General features: G+C 34.6%; 1 protein-coding gene across 1 annotated transcript in view; it reads left to right on the top strand.

Moving 5' to 3' along the window:
* The window catches only part of CSTF3 (cleavage stimulation factor subunit 3), a 66,787-nt gene that overhangs the window by 27,981 nt on the left and 14,006 nt on the right, over positions 1–24,800 (top strand). The window contains exons 4-10 of the mRNA XM_008686833.2: positions 18,871–18,903; positions 19,295–19,392; positions 20,698–20,764; positions 20,848–20,882; positions 20,968–21,094; positions 23,031–23,108; positions 23,881–24,043. Coding sequence (XP_008685055.2) covers positions 18,871–18,903; positions 19,295–19,392; positions 20,698–20,764; positions 20,848–20,882; positions 20,968–21,094; positions 23,031–23,108; positions 23,881–24,043 — 601 coding nt within the window. The remainder of the gene's footprint in view (positions 1–18,870; positions 18,904–19,294; positions 19,393–20,697; positions 20,765–20,847; positions 20,883–20,967; positions 21,095–23,030; positions 23,109–23,880; positions 24,044–24,800) is intronic.

The raw sequence follows: 24,800 nt of genomic DNA, 5'->3' as shown, positions 1-24,800 counted from the left end.
CTGTAAATTTTATATGTTTGAACATCAAGTATTAGTCAAATTCAGATAGGTTGATTAGTTTTTAATAATCAGTTTGAGGAATAAATACTGGGATACCAGATTAAGTATAAAAATTTGTGCTTGATATCTGTATGGTAAATAATTCACATAGTAAAGTCTCTTCAGTCACACTGGCCTCCTTAATGATCTAGACATATTCCCACTTCCAGGCTTTTCTTTCAAATTAGCTCTTGTCTGCTCTGAAGTTATTTATCCAAATAGCTGCTTAAGTAAATCTTCTGCTTTCTTCAAATCTTCAAGAAAAAATGTTGTCTTCTCCATGAGATCCGCTCTGGCTATTGAATTAAAAATTGCCACCCCATTCGTAACTTGTCAAAACTCAATCTTTCTTCTATTTTTTCCACCTGTAATAGGCATCTCCTAATACACTGAATGGTTTACTTACTGTGTTTATAATGTGTTTTTTGTACTCTGTTATGTTTCAGGAACTGAGAACAATGCTTGATATACAGTGGTACTCTAAATATTTGTTGGATGAAAAATTGCAGTGGGAAGTAAAATTGAGATTATCATATTGTGTCACAACTCGAATTTCAATTTTTTTTTAAATATTTTATTTATTAGAGCGAGCACGAGTTTTGGGGGAGGGGCAGAGAGAGAGGGAGAAGCAGACTTTCCTGAGCAAGGAGCCCAACGTGGGCCTGATCCCAGGACTCCGGGATTATGACCTGAGCTGAAAGCAGACGCTTTAACCAACTGAGCCACCCAGGCGCCCCTTGAATTTTAACTTCTAAGAATTAGAGTATGGTACCAGTTTATGACAAAATGTATTCTTTTTTTTTATAAAATTAAACGTCTAATAGCTTTACTGTTAACAGGTTTAAAAGAAGTGTTTTTATAGTTTCTCTAAAAATACAAAGAAAGTGTTTTTGTCTGATACCCCCAGCTGTTTAGGTATTATAGAATAAGCTTCAGTGACATTTAGAATTATCTTGATGTATGACACAAAGGTGTTTTTAAAGAATTACTCAATTTAAAGGGTATTACTAATTTACCTACTATTTTGAGGTAACTTTAAAAAAATTGCTTGTGATTCTGAAATAGTTGCAGATAAAACTTTAAAACTTGGTATGAGGTAAATGCCTGACTAGTTATAATAAAGTTTTAGCAGTATTATATTGGAATGAAATTTCTGAGACATTTGTATATGTATATATGAGATTAAAACTTGAATTTTCACATGTTGATTGACCAGATTTCACAGGTGGTTTTGTCAGATTAGTAAAGCATAGACATTCTAATTCTTCCCCACCCCGTTTCACAACTTTGACTAACGTATATGTACACAATGCCAACATCTAATTGATGAGCGGGAATTCTTTTGCAAATATTAAAATATTATTAAATTATATTAAATATTAAAATATACAAATACCTGTTTAATACATAAACTTAACTTTATATAGATTTATTTTTGAAAACAAATACAAAGGTGAATTACTCTAGCTTTTGTCTTTGAAAAAAGCTGTAGAATTCTGTGTTAAATATTAATTATCATTTTACTTTTTGTTCTTATGATTTTCACCCAAGCTTCACTTACTTGGGCATAGCAAGTATTAAATTGCTGGGTTCATAAAGTGTTTCAGAGAACTGAATTACACTTACTTGGGAATTCTATAATATAGGAAATAGATTTGGTTAGTTCAATTCTATTTTTTTTAACCTTTGGGATTTAGTGTTTCAATGAACATTGGATTTTAAAGTTTTAAGTTACTTTTTAAAATAGTTTGCATACAATTTTTCCCAAGTTTTTTGAAAGCTAGATGGTAATAAGATATATTGAAGATTTGGGTATTATGGTGAGCTCGATTGCTCAGATCAGCTCTCTCATTGAAAGCAGCTAAGACTGCTGGACTGAATTTGAAAAACATCTTAAAAGCCTGATTGAAGAACTGATAGTAAGGAATTGCTAGGCCAAAAACTAACTGGAAAACAAATACAGAAAACAAGAATAGGAACACTGGGAGATAAGCAGAGTACCTCAGCTGTTTTTACCCTGAGATTCTTTGCCACACTGGGAGAACGCAGGCTGCAGTCGTTAATGATTCTAGGCGCTCAGGCAACAATCAAAGCCCAAGTCCTGCTCAACAAGACATTCTTCCCCTTTAAAACTGTGTAGGCAATACTCAGGGTGACAGTGAACCAGAAAAAAATCTATATTCCTAACATTAGGAGACTGAGGACATTTGCTGTGATCCTGAGCAGTGGAATGGGGAAGTCCTGATATGTTACAACACTGAGTTGGCCCTTGCACGGATTTGTGGTCAACATAAACAGCATTTGGGTGGTTCAAAAACAAAACGAAAAACCATGAATGTAAGGTGGACTCAACCTGAGTTTAGGCTCTTAATAAACCAATGAGCTTACTCAAACCCTTTCTGGAAGAATGCACCTTCATCATAAACCATTAAAAAAATCTCCGCAAATATTTTTCCAAGGAGAAGGATTTCAATTATTAAAAACTAAGCATGTAAGGAAACCACATATAGCAGAAACAGATCTGCAAAGACTTCAGTTAAGGTTGAATTGCGTTTAACAGATTGGACACACTGAAGAGAGAACCGAAGAATCCAGATTAGACCTTAAAGAGACCATGAGATAGAAAATGTGAAAGCAGATTAAGAGCCACAAATCATAGAGTGAAAATGTGTCTACTTGAAGTTTCAGAAATAGAAGAGAGATTGGGCAGAAGAACAATTTGAAGAGCTATATGCTAATTTTCCAGAATTCAGGTTGCTCAATGGATCCAATAAGATTTAAAAAAAAAACTTCCCACCTAGATACACGAAAATGCAACCGTAGAAACGACAAAAAAATCGCAGCAGCAGCTATATACAAAAAGACAAATGACCAAAGGATTGGCAGGTTGATCAACAACTTCCCAACAGCAGCAATGGAAGCCAGAAGACATTGCAATTGCCGGTTTGCTGAGAGAAAACAGCTGTCAAAGTTCTATAGGAAAGAAATCTTCATGGAGATGAAAAATTCTAGGCAAGATTAATAAAACAACATTGGCATCGTCAAAGATATACATGTATTTTTGGACATTTCCAATTATATATAGTTTCCTCAAGCTTAAAGAATATATGTATGTTACGGAATCTTAAGTAAGTATTCATCAGGTTACCCTGAATATTTGTTTTCTTAGTAAGTTTTCTCCCCCAAATTCATTCTGTTCTAATGAAACTTCTCATAAGTGAGTGGGCCTTTATTAGAATTGCAATTAATGGTATATTTTTAGTTTCATTTTTTAACAAGAAAGCAATTATGAATTTTATTTTTATGTTAATTTATACAATAAATTTGGTAAATCTTATTTGATTGCTTTAGTGCCAGAAGCTTATAGTTTATGTTCAACAGTTTGTTGACTTTCAGTCATATTTTTATCCATGTATTTTTATCCATGTATAACCATTTCAATAATAGGTGTGATTAATACCTTATAAAACACTTTAAATAATCTTGAGTTATACCAGTATTTTATTTCTTTACTTAATACCCATTTTTAGGTTTGGAAATTATCTGAGTTAAATTTTTATGGTAGTACCTCTGTACTTTATCAGTTTGTGATAGATTTCTTTTTAAAATGCTTAAATTCTTCTACGTGTTTAGAAGTTGCAAAACTAATCCTTTGCCTTGGGATATATTGTTAGTTAAATAGTTTAACAATATTATACATCTGATTTCTGCCTGGCTGGCTCAGTTGGTAGAGCATCTGACATGTGTTCTCAGGGTCATGAGTTCAAGCCCCACGTTGGGTGTAGAGCTTACTTCATAAATAAATAAATGAAATAGGGAGATTGTAATTTCTGTGTGCATAATACATATCCTATGTCTTTTGTACATTTTTAGAGTATTTGGAGGGTTTGTTTAGAGTTTTAAAATACATATATTTTTTTAAATATGGTTCAAAAATCCAAGATACCAAAGAGACCCACTGAAAAGTTTTTCATCTACCTGTCCTTGAGCCACCCATCTTTTCCTCAGTGACAAATGTTCAGCCTATGTTTCTTCCTCTACTTTTACATGAATAATTCCCTTTTTTGTTTTGCACTTTGCTTTTTTTATTGCTTACCAAAGTTAATTTTAAAAGTTTTTTTTTATAAGTACTTTATTGTTTAACCCATCTTCTACTGAGGGATATTTAGGTTCTTCCTAGATTTGTTATAATACGAACATTATTGCATTCAATGTCTTTCTACATGTCATTTCCATTTGTGTGAATATGTTGTAGATTAAGTTTCTAGATGAGTTGCTGGATCAAAAAGTATGTAGGATTTTTTTTGAATTTTCTGTATCCAAATTCCCTACCGCAGAGGTGGTAACAATTTAAAATCCCATTGATAATTCTTGAAAAACCTCACTTCCTCACATCCTCTTAATGAAATATGTTATTACACTTTAAAACTTTTGCTAGTATTTATAGGTAAATAATCTCTGTGTGGTTTTAATTTGCATTTCTCTTATGAATGAGATTGAGCATGTTTACATGTTTAAAGACTCTTTGGATTTCTTTTTCTGAGCCCTGATAACCTAACCACATTTTTCTGTTTTGCTTTTTATTTGCAGAAACGCTATGTATTAGGGGAGTTAAGGGATGCTTCACAATTTGCTATTTGAAAGTTGAAGTAATTTTGACGTAACATTTAAATAGTATGTTTTCTTTATTGCTTATGTTCTTCCCAGTGTCAGATCGAAAGAAATGATAAATGTGCTCTGAGATGAAAAACCAGGATTTTTCTTTGTTATTTTGGTATTCTTGACTTGCTCTCAATACTTTTGTTTCAAATACATGTTTTGTGCTTAGATTTTAATTAAGTTGATCAACCCTATAATTTCCTATTTAAATCTTATATGTTTGTAAGTTATTTTTCTCACATACGTCTTGAGCTTTCTATATTCTTGCAGCTCAGCATTAGAAAGACATGAGAAGACTCAAATACCTGAATATAATGATACTAGTTTTAAGTAGATTTTGTAAGGATGTATTTCTTTTGCTAGTTACTTGCTTTTTTCCTTTAAGTTGATTTGACCATAAAATATTCGTGAAGAACAGTCTTGATTCACAGTACTAATTTTCTTGAGCTATTAATTAAAAACAGGCATCAAACCCATGAAGGCACTTTTAAGAATTATAGAAATCCCTTTGAAGTGAATTTTATATTCTATGGATTATATTTGTACTATTTAACATGAAACTTTTTTACTATATTTAACATTAAACATTTTTAAATTAGTTTTCCCAATTGTTGAGGTAATTAAACACTTAACAAAATCTGGATTTCCAACATGCATCCCCTCCTTTCCAACAGTGTACCTCAAATGTAGCCATTTTGAAGTCCATCCCTACATTATTTTATGCCTTGTTTTTGTGCATATTGTTTAATGAGGGAATGGGGGTGGGGCAGCAATGGTCTTGTTCCTGGCTTCTGTCCTCCCTTAGGTTTAGGTAGTGGTTAGAAAAGGCCTGTCAGCTTAGTTTCTTAGCGAAACTGGGCAGTATGAAACTTATTTTCCTATTACTTCTTACGTGTCATAGATTTTTATAATCTGACAGCTGCACTAAACTGTCACATAAAGCCTGGACAAAATTAGACCTGTATATTAGAATCTGCTGGAAAAAATGGCCATCTGTTTATTAGATGACAGGAGCCTCCAGACGTCATATATAAGCTAAAATATTATCTTGATCCAGAGCTTGCTCTTCAGCTCTTTTCCCCTTCAGCTTTCCTTACATTTAAGTGACAGCACAGTGAGGGTCTGTTTTGTATAGCAGGAATGCCAGTGTAATCCTTCGTTCTTGTCTGTTGAAACCTTAATGGCAGTGCTCCATATAGAACTTGAGCTTAATTCTTTACTTTTGGTGGTATCACTTTGGAAGGTGTCCTCACAAACATATATTTGGACGAGATAAAAATGTAAAATATAAGTCAAACATTTCAAACTATATAAATTGCAGAGAAAATAGGGCATGCTTTTGTTAAGCCTTTATAGGCCTGCTTGAAGAAAGGCACTTAGGAACGTATGAAGTAAGGAAAAAATTTTTAAACTTCAGTACCTATTAGATTTATAAACATTCTGGAGATAATAAATACTTAAAATTTTAAAGTAGGGCTTAACTCAAAAGTAAAACCAGAATTTGAATTTTGGAACGTGTCCATTATAGAGGAAGAGGATTCAAATCTCGATCTTCTTTCTTGAAAATTTGTTATGTCTACCTATTTAAACCTCACTTTGGAGCCCCAATTTCTCATCTTTCAGGTGGTTATTTGAAGCAGCGTTACATGGGAATAAAAAGTTCTAAGAGAATTAATGAAAAAATTCATTTGGGTATTTGCATGGAATTGTCTAAGCCATGTGAAAATCTTTCAAAATCCATATTAGCATTTTAATCAGTCCTTAATCTATTTTATAAAATTGTTATTCTAAATTGACATAATATTCTTTCTAAACCGTTTTATGGAGGTGGGGTTTTTCAGTTCAAGTTTTAAGAATTACAGAACTCATAGCTTTTTATAAAAGTTACACCTTTACATTTTTACATTTCCATAGATATTTTAGTGTGATATTAATTCCACAAGTTAACTTTGAATGAATATGCAAAGAGTGATAGATATATCCACATTGATTTAGCAACTGTTTATTGAATGTTCTTTGTTGGGCACTATTCTAGGTGCTGTGAAATAAACTGATAAAAGTCAGTACCTTTGTGGGATTTTTTTTTTTATGATGTTGACTCACCTGTTTTCAGATGAGCCAATGGAATACTGAAAAAATACAGTTCCTAGAGCAGACTTTCCCATACAGTTGTCACTAAAGCTAAATATATAGGTGAATAAAAGTTTTGGAATTAAATGGTTCAATTTTAAAAGGCAAGCATAATAAAGTGGCATCAAATGAATGGAAGTTAAGAGAAAAGATGAGAGGAAAGGTGAACTTGTCCTTATTTAAAAGAGAAAATAAAACTTGTATTTTTCTTTTTTTTTTAAGGGTAACAAAATATATGTGCATTGCAGAAAAGCTAGAAAAGTTTAAAGGGGGGAAACTGTATTCCCACTACCTTACACCACTGTTAGCTTCTCTACGTGTAGCTATCTATAAAATCTTAAGACTTTTTGTAACTTAGGTTTTCCACATGTTACTTATATCAAATTGCTTTTAAGCCAAAATAGTCCATTCTAGATACTGTGCTATTTAACCAGTCCTTTATTGTTGTACGTTATATTGTTTCCAGTTTTTTGCTTTATAAGAAACTTAACAAATATGCTTTTACTTAAATACCTTTACACATTTGTAATAATTTCTTCAGATTGACTATTTAGAATTGGTATTTCACTATCAAAGTTTGCTGCCATGATCTTTCAAGTGAGCCAGGTAATGGCCTTTTAAATTGCCTCCGAATTTTAGTAAAATTGGCCACTATATAGTTTGCCCAGGAATAGAGAGGGAAAGATTAAATAAATGTACAAATTTGGTGGAAAAGATGATTAGGGGATTATTTGGTGAGCATATTTTTAAGTGCAACATGGAATTAGGTCATTTTTAATAACTATGCATGTAGGATTGAGGAAGTTAGAATTGAGTCATACAAATGTTGATTCTGGGTTTTTTTGGATAAAATGACAAGGGTATGACGGGCAGAACTGCAGAGTTTAATATAATTTCTGATCTAAAATTAAGAGTATTTGAATAGAAGCACTGATTAAAAAAATGTAATATTTTAGTTTGAGGCATGCAGTGTAAGTTTTGTAGAATGAGAAAATGGATTTTTTTCACATTCATAAATCTGTGTTGATAAGGAAATCTGTTGAGGGGCGCCTGGGTGGCTCAGTTGTTAAGCATCTGCCTTCAGCTCAGGGCGTGATCCCGGCGTTCTGGGATCGAGCCCCACATCAGGCTCCTCCGCTAGGAGCCTGCTTCTTCCTCTCCCACTCCCCCTGCTTGTGTTCCCTCTCTTGCTGGCTGTCTCTCTCTCTGTCAAATAAATAAATAAAATCTTAAAAAAAAAAAAAGAAAAAGGAAATCTGTTGATAAGGAGAATAGGCAAGTTGCTCCAAAAGTATTGAAATGTAATCCACTAAATTTGTATCCACTTCATTATGGAAGCATAATCTTGTTTTTCCAGAAGTGATTTTAAGAAAGTCCAGGTGAAGCATTACCCATGATACTACATATCTACTATCAATGTTATAGTTGATTTAGCAATGTAAAAGCATATAGAGAATTAGTGTCCAGGAAATGAATAGAAAAAATTATGATGCCATTGAAAATTGGCAAGTGAAATGGTATTCTGATATGAAATTACCAAAATGGGAAGGAAATTGATGGTGAAACTATAATGATTTCATAGTAGAGGAGTGGCTAAAATATGGCTTTTGTCCAGTGATAATTATTAATTTTTAAAATAGCAGTTCTCAGTTTGTGAAATTGCAAATGTAGTGAGAAGTATAGTAAGAGAAGAAAGAATTGTAAGGAGTTTTAAGTAAATGGCTTTCCACTTCAAAAATTTTCCCCTCCATGGGCATCTGACTTGGAAGAGCATGTGACTTTGGATCTTGAGGTCCTGAGTTTGAGCCCCATGTTGGGTGTAGAGATTACTGAAAAAAAAATTCCACTCCACACATTAAAAAAAAAAAAAAAGTTGTATGACTATCAGCAAATGAGCGGAGTAAGATACTTTCTAAGGTGATACATAAAGTTCTTGTGATAATCTTAGAGAAATTATATTACTGAATAATAAGTTTGCCTGGAAGGGTTTTCATTTTATTAAGAGGACGATTTGTAAAAGCTGAAAATTAAGGTAGCATAGAAAATAGTCTAAATGGATTGGAAAGAAACTGTTAGACCTTTGAGGGAAGTGAAACAGTACATCTGCTTTAACATTACTCAGGGTGTGCATTTTGGAATTGATACTGTTTTTGAGATCAGTAGCTTATAATAAAGTTGGTTTTTTGACTAGCTAATACAGATGTTGACAGATGCCTTGTAAATTGGGGCAAATGCTCAGAGATCTCAAATGATTGTATTTATTTCTCATTCTCAATTTTAATGTACTTGGTTTTGGGGGGTGGTTAGAGCAAGTGTGAGCGGGGGAGGGGTTGAGGGAGAGAGAATCTTAAGCAGGCTCCACACCCTGCGTGGAGCCCAACGCACCACTCAGTCTCACAACCCTGCGATCATGACCTGAGCAGAAATCAAGAGTCAATGTTTAATTGACTGAGCCACCCAGGCACCCCCAATGTAAGAATTTCTATGCCACAAAGCAATTTTGAGGGAATGATGGGGAGGTGGCATAATGGCGCTAGAGTAGCAAAACCAGTTGAGCCGATTGATAGTGATTTTTGATACTTAAGACCAAATTATTTTTCTCAAAAAGTAAAACATCCTGCTCTGTTTTCCTTTACTCAAAATTTGAAGGATATTCTTGAAAAATAACGTTTGGCATAATGTTGACAAAATGTTTTTATTGGGAGCAAAGAATTTAGACATTAAGTAAAACAGGCTGCGTCTGTAGATGTCAAGTGATGGTTGTTGACAGATGCTTGTAAATTGGGGCAAAATCAAATTTAGGTGAAAGTTTTACCTTTGGTGGTTTTGGTTGAAATCAATTTTGCCTGATTTACCTATCAATAATTTAATTTTTTAGCTTTGTAGGCCTGGTCGAGAATTTCGGAGCATTTAAAAATGAATCTAAAATGGAGATGTTTATAACCAGAGTAAAATACCAATGGATTACATACTGCCCCAAATCAACTATGATTTTCTCTTAACAAAAACCCAACTATCATTACTGCAGTAAAATTGTGTTACAGAAAATGTGTTATGGAAATATGTAACTGAGATAAATCTCAGTTGTCCCCGTGGTAAGAGTTTTGGTAACAGTTTTGTGTGCATTTCTCCTTAGTTTATGTCTCTTGCGCTCTGCATAGAGAGGGGGTGGTGGTGAGGAGGATAAGTAGATGGGTAAACATACCAAACGTGTATATATTTTTTAAATTCCACTTTTAAAATAATGTATTTTAGATATTTCTATTTAGTATTATAAATCCACATCATTGCTTTTGAAGTTTTATGTATATATGTATACCCTATTCCATTGTTTAGACAAAGCATAATTTACTTAGTCATTCTGCCTTTGGTGGTTTAAGTTTCCAAATTTCTGTATTAGAAGCAATCTTTCAGTGAACATCCTCATACGTAGATCTTGCTAAAGAGCAATATAGAGTGTAGTTGCTAAGAGCTCAGTTGTGCAATCATGGGCAAGTTACTAAACCTTCCTATGCCTCAGTTTTCTCATCTTTAATAAAAATAGTACTTTATTTACTTGAGTGTTATTCTAGGATTAAATGAGTTAATACATATATATACTCTTATTAGAGTAGTGCTTAACATACATTAAGTATTTAATAAATGCTGCTAGTATTAGCAGTATTTTGTACTGATTTCAACTTCTAAGAAATTGTTTCAGCTTTTAAATTTAAATTTGTAATAGACAAGCTATAACTTTTATTACCAGATATACTGATCTTTTTTACTCCCTCATTCCTTTTGACCTGTGGCACATCCTGCCGTTTATCAGTTCTCTTTCTTACAATGTTGACTACTTAGATGTGATTTTGTCCTTTCTCTCATCTTGTGTACTCAGGGTTCTGTTCTTTTCCTTTGCCTGGTAATGCATATTTTTAGAAATTAGTCTTTGTGTATATTCTCTGCGTTAGGGAATATACCTAATGTCTTAAGCATTATGTACTCTGGTATATATATATAAGTTCTTTTAAAACAAATGACTAGAACACAGATTCTTTAACCCCAGTCTAATTTGAAAACAAATACCTTATGTCCTAATTTTAAACTTTTTAGTCAGGTACCATTGTAAGGTTATCTCATATTAAATCTAATAAAAAGTAAACTTGACAACAACTACCATAACATTTTTATTTTTGTTCTTTTGAAAAAATACGTCTGTTGCTCTTCCCTCAAACTGGTTTGCTCTTCTTACTTCCCTTCCCCCAAGTTCAGGCTACTGTTACCCCACTTAAGAATGACAGCAACAGCCTCTTAGCTATTATTCTGTCAACTAGTGCCTGCTTACTTCGTCCCATAGCACGAAAGCCACCTCAGTCTTCATCTGCACCTCCCATCCTACTACTGATGAGCCATAGTTCTCTACATTCGTTGCTGGTGACATCCCATTTTTTGTGCATCAGATTTAAACTCCGTTTAGCTTTTTAGGCCCTTTGTAGTGGACCTCTACCACAATTAGCCAACCTGCTTTCCTAATACATATTCTTTCTTGTGTGGATGTCTCCACTATTCCACAGAAAATTCCAGAAACTCGTGTCATTGATTTACACAAACCTTTTTTTCTCATTAATGGCCTGGATTCCACCTGCTCAGTGAAATTTTCCTTAGTAACTCCGATTTGTGTAGAACTCATTTTCCTCTGAATTTTATAGGACATGGAACATATACAAAATAAAGTTATTCCTGCGTTCTTTCCAATAATTACTTCTATGTGTCAAGTAGATTACAAGCTCTTAAAGACTTCAGTTTCATATTCTTATATCCACTCGGTAAATCCTATGCATACACTGGGTACTTTGTTTTTTTAAGATTTTATTTATTTGCTTGAGAGAGAGAGAATGAGCACGTGAGCAGGTGAGGGGCAGAGGGAGAGGGAGAAGCAGGCTCCCCGCTGAACAGGGAGCCTGACCACAAACATGGGGCTTGAGCTCAGGATGTTGGGATCATGACGCGAGCTGAAGGCACATGCTTAACTGACTGAGCCACCCAGGCGCCCGAGGATACTTTTTAGTTAGTTCAGACAAGTGGAAGATCAATTAATACTTAATTTGGTTAGTATGAAGTATTGAAATGAATGTAAACTTAATCTAGAACTGAAGATAATCATATTTTTGCTTAGCACATTTTTTTAAAAAGATTTTATTCATTTATTTGACAGCACAATCAGAGCGGCAGGCAGAGGGTGAGGGAAAAGCAGGCTCCCCACGGAGCAGGGAGCCTGATGGTGGGGCTCGATCCCAGGACGCTGGACCTGAGCTGAAGGCAGACGCTTAACGGACAGCCACCTAGGCGCCCCTGCTTATTAGCACATTTTAATTTCAATAATATGAGACGATAACAGTGGTCTATACTTTCCACTCATATTTAACAATATATTATTTCTGTGACACATTTTAAGTGCTTGGAGAACTGAAAGTAGAATTTAAAAGAAACAGGTTTATCTAAATCTGTGTATGTATATTTAGGCATACATTTGTAACTACATTTAGTAGAAAAGCTCTGTTATAGAAATTAATAAATAATGTTAGGAAAAAATAGGAAGTACAGATGAACAAAAATTTAAAACTACCTAGTTTCTTTATTTACCTGATTCCCTCACGAAAATAGAACTCCATGAGTTACAAAACTTAGTTGAATCCACCACTCTGTCTCCAGTGCTAGAAAAGTGCCTACCACATAGGCACGCAATTATTCGTTAAATAAAAATGAATTTATTTGCAGACACTCCTTTGCTGATATTGGGACTGGGTGGTGGAAAGGAGAATGTTATGCAGCTATTCCAGCAACTTAAAAACTGTTGGTCTATCTTTAAGTGTCATTCTTCAGTATTTCCCAAATTCCTTAAAAACTACTTATATTCTGTAATCTTCCACGACTTTTCTCAGGATATAAGATTGGAGAGCAGGGGGAGAGAGTAAAGGAATGGAAGATAGGTTTATAATAAGGATACATTTGCTTTCAGCTTTCAGGTTTGGGGCCAAACTTTTTAGATAATTAAGACAAGCAGGAGGAGGTGACTTCTGTAGCTCAAACTCAATTTAAATTGTCTTAAATTCCACAAAAGTGCATGTGCTTTACTTTGGAAAAGATGTAGGGAACAAATTAGGAATGCAGCTTTACAATTCTATTTTTTATCATATTTATTATAAGTAACTGCCACATAAATTCACTTGAGCTGAGGCCTAGCCCCGCCTCTGTTGGGTAGCCCAGTACTGTCTTAACACATAAGCACTGGGGCGCCTGCCTGGCTCAGTTGAAGCATGCGACTCCTGATTTCAGGGTTGTAAGTTTGAGCCCCATGTTGGGTGTAGAGATTAGTTAAAAGTAAAATCTTAAAAAACAAAACCATAGGCACTGACTTTTCTTAATTGGTTATTATATAAAAACCTAAACAAAGTATATAGAGATTTTCTTTTAGATTGTTTTGCTTGTTCATAGTTACCCTGTCTTTGGGTTTATTTGTCAAATATGTTTTTGAGCCATTTAAAATTAATTTTACAATTATTAATGATTATTATAATTAAAAATTTTGCAAATAATGCTTTTTTTAAAATTCTGATGTTATGGGATCTGTTTTCTTTTCCCAAGTTATAAGAAAAAAAAATTGAATTTGAGGAAATAAGCCAAAATGCTGTTGACATATACAGGTTTATTTGATAAGAAAAATGTTAGTTTTATAGGCATTTACACCAGACATTTACAAAATGTTCAGTGAAATATGAAAATTGTTTAATTTTGAACAGCTAAATATTGGGGCTCCTTTAGATTTCCATATAAAAATGTTCCAGGTAAGGGTGTAGTTAATCTAAACTGTTAAAAATAGATGTTACCACAGTTAGTCAAAGGTTTATTAAACTTTTTTTCTCTTCTGACCCAGTTTATATTTTACAAAACTAAATAATCTGCTGTAAATCATCATGACTTCCAATAATTAGCCAAGACACGTTCAGTGAATGCTTGGGAAATAACTGTGGAAATTAAGAAACGACTGGAAATAGGAAATGTTCAAAACTACCCTGCCCCAAATAACCAGTAACTCCAATAACCCCAAATTCTATTAAATTTAAAGTTTAATTAATCTTCATAGTATTCCACTTATCTCCCCCCTTTATAAAATAAAAATAATTCCTCGGAAGTTGACACTTAGAAAATTTTTATTCCTGGGACACCCGGGTGGCTCAGTTGGCCAAGCATCTGCCTTCAGCTGGGTCATGATCTTAGGGTCCTGAGATTGAGTCCCACGTTGGGCTCCTTGCTCAGTGGGAAGCCTGCTTCTCCCTCTGCCTGCCACTTCCCCTGCTTGTGTGCACTCTCTCTCTCTGACAAATAAAATTAAAAAAAATTTTTTTATTCCTTTCCCTCCATAGCAACTTTTCATGTCTTGGTAAAATTAAAATGATTTATCAAAAAAGTAATATTGTAATTGTATGACAAATTCTTATGATCAACAGTAGATAAATCAGAAGAATAATTATTAAAAATTATCCTTAATTTTTTCTTTTAATGATGTTTTAAGTTACAGAAATAATATAGCCACATTAGAAACTTTGAAAAAACAATCATTCCATCACACTAACACATAAATTATTCATATTTTGGTATAAATCCATCTACTTTTAAAAAAATCTTTGCATTAGGATAACTTGGGATTCCTGTTAAAAAAACATAAGTCCACACTTTGTTTTTTTCCTTTTTTAAAAAGAATTTTTATTTATTTATTTGAGAGAGTGAGAGCACAAGCAGGGGAGAGGGTGACCCGGAGAGGGAGAAGCAGATTCCCCGCTGGGCAGGAGCCCGATGAGGGGCTGGATCCCAGGTCCCTGGGATTGTGACCTGTGTGGAAGGCAGACACTTAACCAACTGAGCCACCCAGGCGCCCCCAGAAGTTCACATTAATCAGGTGATTGTTTGCACATCAAAGTTTGAGTGGGAGACAGAGATAATTTTTCTAAGAGCCCCTGTTATTTTCATTTCAAAATTACTTAATGTTACTTTTATTATTTATTTTTAAGTAAGCTCCCCCCCACACACACAATATGGGGCTCAAACTCATGACCCCAAGATTAAGAGTTGCATGCTCTACCAACTGAGCCAGCCAGGTGCCCCCATTGCATTACTTTTAATAGATAAGTTATGAGCAAGTTCTAGTAAGCTTTGTAAAATTATGTGTATGTATTTAATGGGCTTATTAAATGGAGGCATTTTCCATTGGCTAATGACAGATCCAGGAATCTCTGATGTCAAAGATCAAGGCAGTATCTAGAATTTTACATTATTTTAATTTCTTTTTTCTTTTTCATTATTTTAGAATTTTAAACCAAGCTTTTGTTATCAGGTGGATTCTGGTACAAGCCTATATAACTGCTAAATATTAAGAATATTTAACTTCTGGGTAAGATGTTTTCATGTAAATACTAGTCAGTAACACCTGGGATAATAATGTTTTAAAGAAAGAAAATGGCTTAGTAAGGTGACCAAAAGCAGGGTGTTCACATGCTCTTGTGCTGGTTTTTCAGCAATGTGGAATTTTTCACCAACATGGAATTTGAATATGATCTGCAGCATAACCTTTGCTTTTCTCTAATGGGGCCAATTATAACAACATTGCTTTTTTTTTTTTTATAGCTCTGTTTAGAGAATATGTAATGAAAAGTTTATACTCCTTTAGTTCCTAATTTTGTTAATTGGTATGATTTATAAATCTGGAATGTCTAGATGCTTTATTTTCTTTTCAGTCCTTGGCAACTGTTTATGGTACATGTTCTTATCATTCCTGTTTTATAAGTGGGAACACCGATGCTGGGAGAAATTCAGTATTTGATACAAGGTGATCAAATTATTTCCATTTTATCACACTGCTTTACCAAAGCAGGTTGATATTTTAAATTTTTCAAAGTTTAAAAAGTAATGAGATTATAGCTGCTATGTTAATGCCATCAGTATAGGCTCTAGAGAGGGGCTGTTGAATATTTATTGGTTGAATTAATGAATGACAATCAGTGACCAGGTATTCAAGACCAGAGAATTCTATAGTTTTTCTACATACATGTGTTGAATGTAAAACCAACTGAAGCAATAAATGAATCCAAGATAGAGGACCAATTCATGTAGAAAAAAAACCAGATTTTTTGGTTTATATTTCTTAAACAAAAATATATTTTTTTAACTTAAATGCATAAATGAAATCATATATGTACAGTCTCTTTTTTCTTGTCTCTATTCTTTCTTCTACCCTTAGAACTCTGCCTGCTATAACTGTATTATCAACTTTGTGTGTATACTATATTTTCTCCATGCTCATAAAATCATCTACAAACATAGATGTACAAATAAGATTTATTTTTGATCATTGTTTTATAAAAATGAATTCTATTATACACATTTTAATCTTTTTTCATGCAATAAAATCATATGGAAACTCTCCCAAGTTACCTGTTATATATAGCTTTAATTCATTTTGTGTGGATATATAATATTGCATGATGTGGATGCACCATAATTTATGAAACTATTTCCCTATTTGTGGACATTTACTTTGTTAACTGTTTTTTGCTGCTACAAAGTTAGCAGTAAATAACTTTGTGCAACACCTTTGTATCCTGGTGATTTTGTTTCTATAGGGTCGATCCGAGAGCAGAATTGCTGGGTCAAAAGGTATATTTTTTTATTTGAATAGACTTTGCCCATGGTTTTCCATAAAGGTCATAACAATTCATATTTCCTTGAGCAGTGTACGAGCTCTCTGTCCTCATACCACTTCAGTAGTGTTAATATCCTTCTTAAGCTTTTACCATACTGATTGGTATAAAGTGATATCTATTATTTTGTTTTTCCCATTTTGGAAGTTTGTGTTGCCACATTATTTTTAACCATTTGCATTTTCTCTTCTGGGAATTGCCTATTCATATTCTTTGCCAGTTTTCTCTGTGAGTGTTGGTTTTCCTGACCAGTTGTGAGAACTGTATATAATTTGTCATCTGCATTTGGGAAGCTGGTGACTTGAACTTACTTCACTCCTACTTTCAGTGCAACCTGTTTACCTCTACTGAGCCAAGCAGACGAATACAAGGAAACCTCAGGTTTTATGACAGCCTCAAAGAAGAGGGCTGGTGGAGAACTTAAGGCAAAAAGTAAGAAACAGACCCATAAAAATACTTGGAATGCTTCAACTGTACCCCCAGAGGAATGTTGACATCAGCGTGGCTTCAAGAAACCGAAAAGGAGCAGAACCAGCAGACTGAATCCTCCCTACTCTTGAGCAAAGATTTCTTTGTGGTTCTATGTCCAAGAACTATGAACAGCCTATTTGCTGTCTACACCTGCTACATAGCTGTTATGGTATAGAAAGGGTCAATTACCCAGGTCTGCCAACACTGAGCTTCAGTGAATAGACAGAAAAAACAGCTACGCCTCTAAGGATCCAGCAACAAGAAAGGAGTGCTAACTAAAACTGTTGGGACAGGCCCCTAACAAAATAGAGGAGAGAAACAATAACTTCAACAAAATAATATGAACAACATGATATTGAAAGTACAGTATTTTTTAAAAATGAGCCAAAAACCCATTATTTTTGAACTAATTATAGCAGTAAGTCAAATGGAAGAGAATGGTAACATGGAGACCTAATTATTGGGCTGGAAAATCTAGTGGAAGAAATAGTTTTAAACCTGGACCAAAATTCAAAGACAGGGTAAAAATAATAGGTTTTGAGGATAGAACAAGGAGATCTAATGTGTATAATAGGAGTTCTAAAAGAAAAAAAAAACAGATGGAAGAGAGGCAGTAATTTTTTTAAAAATTCTTGAGCTGAAAGATACCTGTATCTGTAACTTCAGAGGGCATGCTGAATTCCAGGCAGAATCTGTGCTAATAGAATAATAAATGGCAATTACTATGTGCTCACTTTGCCAGGCAGTGTTCCAATGGCTTAATATTAACTCACTGAGTCCTTATTAACAGCCTTACAAAATGGGTACCATCGTCCCCATTATTCAGATAAGGAAAAAGGTTAAGCGGATAGTCAGTGTAAACCCAAGACGTCTGACTCCAGAGCCTGACTGAGCTGCCTCAAAGTGCAAAACTTAGGCATATCCTCATAAAATTTGTGAATTCCGAAGATCAAGAGGAAATCCTACAAGTTCCAGAGAGAAAGAGCAACTTATCAGCAAAAGAAAAAATGTCTGTCATCAAAATTCTCATCTATATCACCTTAAGCCAGAGAACTGAGAAAATTTATATATACTACAGAGAGAAAAGGACCACAAGCCAAGATTTCTCGAACCAAATTATCCACGTATCATCTGATGAAAATACTCAAAGAAAGGGGTATCTAATAATATTTAACCTTGGTCTTTGCACATGTTATTCCTCCTGCCTGGAATAACTCCTCCCTTCCTTAACCAGCCTAATGCCTCATCCTTGACATCTTCACTTTGTTCAGGAAGTTTTTTGCAAATCCCCAAGTCTGAGTTTTATGCTCCCCCTAAGTGCACCGAGAGCACCCTATATTTCCCCCATTTTGGCTCTTCTTTTCCCCATAAAATTCTAAGTCCTCTGAGGACACAGGTAGACACTGTACATGTCGTGTTCACTGTGGTAGCTACAGTTCCTACCACAATGCCTAGAATATAGTAGGTTGACTGGGTGACTAAAATTTAATTGTAGTCAAAGTTAGCAAATCTTTTTGCTACCATACTCGGTTTGTTCTAGTAGTAGCTATTCAGGGAAAATAAGCTTTAAGTAAAGTTTGTCTTCAGTAGATACATAAAGCTTTATTCAGCTATGTCTTGTATATATTTCTGCATCCTCCTTGTAACTATAATTTTACAAAATTTGGAATTTATAAAATTTCAACATAAATGATTGTATGAAAAGCTGTATGTGTAGAATCTATTTACATAAGGCATAAGTGTAGGGATGCAAGATTAGTCAAAAAACTCTGGCATGGTGTTTTAATACTTAAAAAACAGTAATGTTAATTCTGTATTTTTCTCTATTTCTCTTCAGATAAAAGCTAAAAATTATGACAAGGTTGAAAAGGTGAGTCCTCATAAACATTTTGAATTTTATGCTGAAATTAACTTAGGACTTAACACATATAGGCAAATATAGTAAAATGGTAACAATTGTTGCATCTAGGTAGTGATTATATAGGAGTTCATTGTACTTATTCAACTTTTTTTGTATGCTTGAAGATGTTCATAATAAAAATTTTGGAAAAGAAAATATTTATACTCCACTGACCAAAATCATCAGAATGATTTTGATTATCTAAACTGAAAATAGGAGGGATTTGTTAAATTTACCATTTATCTGTAAGAAGATAAATTCATGAAAACAGCTGAATTTGTTTTTTTGATGTTCAATTTTGCCCATGTACATGTGGAATTTATTTAACTGTGGATTCTGATAATATTTTTTGTATTTATAGCTATTTCAGAGATGCCTTATGAAGGTTTTGCACATTGATTTATGGAAGTGTTATCTTTCATATGTTCGAGAGACCAAGGGTAAACTGCCAAGTTACAAGTAAGTTAAAACAAGATCTTAAGAATGCAGGTCATCTCCAGGCACACAGTCAATCCCACAGAAACTCACACCTTCTCTTTACTCCGAGGAGAAGAGACTTAAGAATTCAGAAAGTGAGGGTTCTCTGCGAAGTCAGTAGAACTCGGAACACGTGCTTCAAAGAAAGTCTTATTCTGGAGAATTGAATCACCCAAGCCCTTCTTCTATGTTGAAACACTGTACATTTGCAACACCAGATCACTTCGTCGGCAGGCTTGTTGTCAAACTTCATAAAAAGTGTCTTATTACTTGTCATAGCACTACTCTTGGCAGCTTACAATGCAGCGTGCTGCCTACGTATTCAAAGGCATCTTGACAGTTCTCTCGTAGTGTAACTCCCCACTTGACTTACACCCGCGGATCCATCTTCACGGAAACTCAATAATGGACTTTCTCAAGTAGCTATTCTTGTGTATAACAAACAAGCAAATTATTTCTATAACCAGAATTCTATCTTTATTTCCTTTTCCTCATTATCTTTTATCTTATGTTGAAGAGGAAGTTCTTTCTTCCTAAATTTTCCTTCAGAGCTGATACATCTTCAGACATAACTTACCTCCTTAATCAGAGAACCAGATAGTTCCACATTTGAATCTGCTACATGTAAGATTAGGCAATCGAAAGGATATAAGGATAAGTGAAACAGGGGCTTTATCTTTGATAAGCTCACAAACAGTAGGTAAAATAAAGTATATAAATTAATGACATTGACAAACTAAACACAAAAAACTACTTTATATACTTAGAAATCTTTACATTTTTGCTTATACAAAGGTTCAAATGCTGTTTTGATCATATGATCAGAAGTTATGATTGGTTTATTTTTTTTTTAAAGGTTTTATTTTTAAGTGATCTCTACATCCAATATGGGTCTCAAACTCACAACCCCAAGATCAAGAGTCACATGCTCCACCGACTGAGCCCGCCAGGCGCCCCATATGTTTTAGTTGTAGATATATTTTAATAACAAATACTTGTTTTTAAAAAAACATGTCTTTCAGGGTGCCTGGCTAGTTCAGTCAATAGAGCATATGACTCTTGATCTCGGGGTTATAAGTTTGAAACCCGCAATGGGTGTAGTGATTACTTAAAAACGAAATCTTTAAGAGGGTGACTGGCTAGCTCAGATGGTAGAGCATGTGACTTTTGATCTTGGGGTTGTGAGTTCAAGCCCCACGTTGGGTACAGAGATTGTTTTAAAATAAAATCCTTAAAAAATAATAAAATCTCAAAAATAAGCAAACATGTCTTTCACATTTTTTTCAGAGAAAAAATGGCTCAAGCATATGACTTTGCACTAGATAAAATTGGAATGGAAATTATGTCTTATCAGGTAGAGTTAAATTTTTTCCATATATATACTTAATAAATTTGAAAATATCAAGAAAGATACTGACATTTTATTTTATTTCTTAGATTTGGGTGGATTACATCAATTTCTTAAAAGGCGTGTAAGTATTCTTACAGTTTTTTTTTTCATGTGACAGTTGCTTTAACTATAATATAATTGATGGCATTTTTTTAATCCACTGCCAGGGAAGCTGTTGGATCTTATGCAGAAAATCAGAGAATAACAGCTGTCCGAAGAGTTTATCAACGAGGTTGTGTTAATCCAATGATCAACATTGAACAACTCTGGAGAGACTATAACAAGTATGAAGAGGTAAAGTAGGCCAGAGTAGTTCATTAGTATAACTAGGCCATTTTTAATTTTGTTTGTTTTTAATTTTTATGCATTGCGGATTTATGGATTCTAGCCTCTCTAGTATAAGGTACCTGGATATTAGTGCTACACAGGTCTGTTTTTATACTGATTGTAATCAGAGAACTACCCCTAAAGTTTTTGTCAGGTTTTGAGAGTCTTCTAATATTACTGAGTTACTACTAGGAGAAATTATAATTCATACAAAACCACTTATATTCAATGCTAAACCATATCCACACAGTCATACATACACATTGTCATTCATCTCTTATGAAATGGGACCTTATTAGAATTGTTTCCGGTAGTAATGATCAGTTGCCTTGCAGGTCTTTCATGTAGTTACAGTGCTGTGATTTATTGGCTTGCAGTGGGGCTGCAGTCCAAGATCTTTGTCTCACTGGCATATTTTTTAAGCAGCTGAGCTAATCAGCTCATATATATAAACATACATGCCAAATAAGCTGTATCGTTAAAAGAAGGTTTCTCATATATCCGTTGTGATGGGCAAGAACTATGTAATAGGGTGTTGAAAATGTTCTCTCGGGGCACCTAGGTGGCTCAGTCCCTTGGGTGTCTGCCTTCAGCTCAGGTCATGATCCCAGGGTCCTGGGATTGAGCCCCATGTCGGGAGCCTGCTTCTCCCTCTCCCTCTGCCTGCTGCTCCCTCTGCTGGTGCTCTCTCACTCTCTCTCTCTGTCAAATAAATAAATCTTTAAAAAAAGAAAAAAGAAACTGTTCCCTCATAGGCATGAGAAATTGTTCTCAAGTTTTTTGGTTTGGGGATTTTAAAAATTGTTGAACTCTACAAAGAACTTTTAATGTTAATGTGACTTTTATCTATCAGTATTTAGCATATTGAGGTTAAAACTGAGAAATTTCCAAGAAATTTTTAATTCATTTGAATTTCGCAATAATATACTCCTAACATTTTAACATAAATAGCATTAAAAAACTGTATTTTCCAAAACAAGAAAAAATTTAGTGAGAAGAGTGGTCTGGTTTTATATATTTATAAATCTCTACCTTGCTTAATAGAACATTTTCATATCTGCTTCTAAATCCAAAGTGTTATGATATTGAGCATCATGTAGCCTCTTAGAAACTTCCTTGGACCCCCTAAAGGGTCTTGGAGAACAGGAATGCTTGAACTTCTATTTGAGAACTACTAAGTATGAAAGATAACATTTATATCTCCATGCTACTTCTGCATTTATTTTCAAAGTTATGCAGACCTGGGGCGCCTGGGTGGCTCAGTTGGTTACGCCTCTGCCTTCGGCTCCGGTCATGATCTCTCAGTCTTGGAATCCAGCCCCGCATTGGGGCTAACACAGACCTAGTTAGAAAAGGGCTTTTAAAGCAAAGTGCTGGCTATTCACCCTGATGAATCTGTATAGCATTTTTTATTAATAGAATTTTATATGAAATAATAGACCCTTTCTTTTTTTTATTTTATTTTATTTATTTATTTGACAGAGAGAGACAGCCAGCGAGAGAGGGAACACAAGCAGGGGGAGTGGGAGAGGAAGAAGCAAGCTCTTAGTGGAGGAGCCTGATGTGGGGCTTGAACCCAGAATGCTGGGATCACACCCTGAGCCGAAGGCAGATGCTTAACCACTGCGCTGCCCAGGCGCCGCATAATAGACCCTTTCTAAATCATTCCTTATCTTTAGAAATTCTTGATACATGGAGACTTACTACCAGCCCCTAACAGATATAAGCAGATCCTCCTTGATCGCTGAAGCATGTAATGTGATTGACCTTTATTTTATTAACAAAATCTTTTAAAATTTAGAATTTTAAATGATTTCGTAAATGCACAAATTAACTGTATTGTGCTAATATTAAAACATACTTAATTTTAAAATAATATACATTTCTCTTTGTTTTTTCCTAGGGTATCAATATTCATTTAGCTAAGAAAATGATTGAAGATAGGAGTCGAGATTATATGAATGCTAGGCGTGTAGCAAAGGTATGGAATTCCAACAGTTCACTTCTTTTGATGAGTATGTTGTTTATACAAGAGCTTTCCCTGTTTGGTGTTCTTCTTGACATTTTCAATTATTAGCAGTCTTAACCAATGATAATTAATTTCATCATCTGAGCAGATATATTTGAAATGAAATACCTCTTTACACACATGTTGAAGGACAAAAATAGAATAACTCAAGTTTGGAAGAAATTATCAAAATACTTGAACAGGACATGGAGACAAGGTTCTGCCTACAGTTGGTGAAGTAGTTCTTATGCTTTCCTCCAGTGTGCTCATACACACCTGAATACTGTACTGCTTTGTGGTCTCATAGCTCTCAGGGCCAGATTTTTGTCTTACGTGCATACCTTTCCATTCATTGACACTGTTAGAAGTAGGGAAGATAGCCTAGAAATACAAACTATTGAAATTTTAAAAGACAGACAGTTTCTCCAAAGATGGCAATAATGATGCCACCAGATCATCAGTCATATTGTTCTGTCAACTCCTCTGTCCTGGAGAGTGACCTCCTAGATCACCTGCAGAGAGGGCCCAGGGGTGTTCTGTTCACTCAGACCTGGGAACCTGTTCTTCGGTAAGTAACCCTCTGTTATCTTTCTCCCTGCTCTTCGGTAGTTTTAGATTACATTAACAAAGTGGTATTTGGGGAAAATAGGCATTTGGAACAAAGTATTCCAAATGGATCAACTCCATTCCATATATCTGAGTTGTTCCTAGGCTCACCGCAGAATTCTAAATGCTTGTTATCTAGGAATATGAGACAGTAATGAAAGGTTTGGACCGCAATGCTCCCTCAGTGCCTCCTCAGAATACTCCCCAAGAAGCCCAGCAGGTGGATATGTGGAAGAAATACATACAATGGGAAAAGAGCAACCCTCTTCGTACAGAAGATCAGACGCTTATCACAAAAAGAGGTAACAAGAATAACCCTCCTGGGACTCCAGTTACATGTATGTTCAGCCACTTGATATTATCCCATAAGTTATTTTTTACCTCCAGTCTTTTTTTTTCTCTTATGTTCTTCAGATTCAATAAGTTCTATAGATCTATCTCCATCTGTGTTTTATCATATCCAAACTGCTGTTAAACCCATCCAGTGAATTCTTCATCAGATATTATACTTTTCAATTCTATAAATTTCCATTCAAGAACTTTTGGGGAGCACATGGGTGGCTCAGTAGGTTAAGTCTCCAACTTGATCTCAACTCAGGTCTTGATCTCAATGTCATGAGTTCAAGCCCCGCATTGGGCTCCACACTGGGTGTGGTACCTACTTAAGGAAAAAAAAAAAAAAAAAAGGGAGGCCTGGATGGCTCAGTTGGTTAAGTGTCCAGGTCTGGATCTCAGGGTCATAAGTTCAAGCCCCATGTTGGGCTCCACACCCAACATGGAGTCTACTTTAAAAAAAATATTGTATTTTTTTATAGTTTCTTTTTTATAGTTTCCATTTCTCTATTGAGTTTCTGGGTTTATTACCATCTTTTTCTTTATATCCTTGAACATATCTATAACAGTAGTTCCAAAGTCCTCATTTGCTGATTTCCAACATGTGGGCCATCATGGAGTTGGTTCCTTTTTCTCTTGACTGTGGGTCACATCTTCCTGTTTTGTCAGAGTCTAGACATTGAAAATTTTTCTTTTGGACATTATACAAATGTACAAACGATACAT

This window comes from Ursus maritimus, unplaced genomic scaffold, assembly GCF_017311325.1.
Source record: "Ursus maritimus isolate PB19 unplaced genomic scaffold, ASM1731132v1 scaffold_23, whole genome shotgun sequence".
NCBI classification, from domain to species: domain Eukaryota; kingdom Metazoa; phylum Chordata; class Mammalia; order Carnivora; family Ursidae; genus Ursus; species Ursus maritimus.
This window is presented reverse-complemented; position numbering and strand designations above follow the sequence as displayed.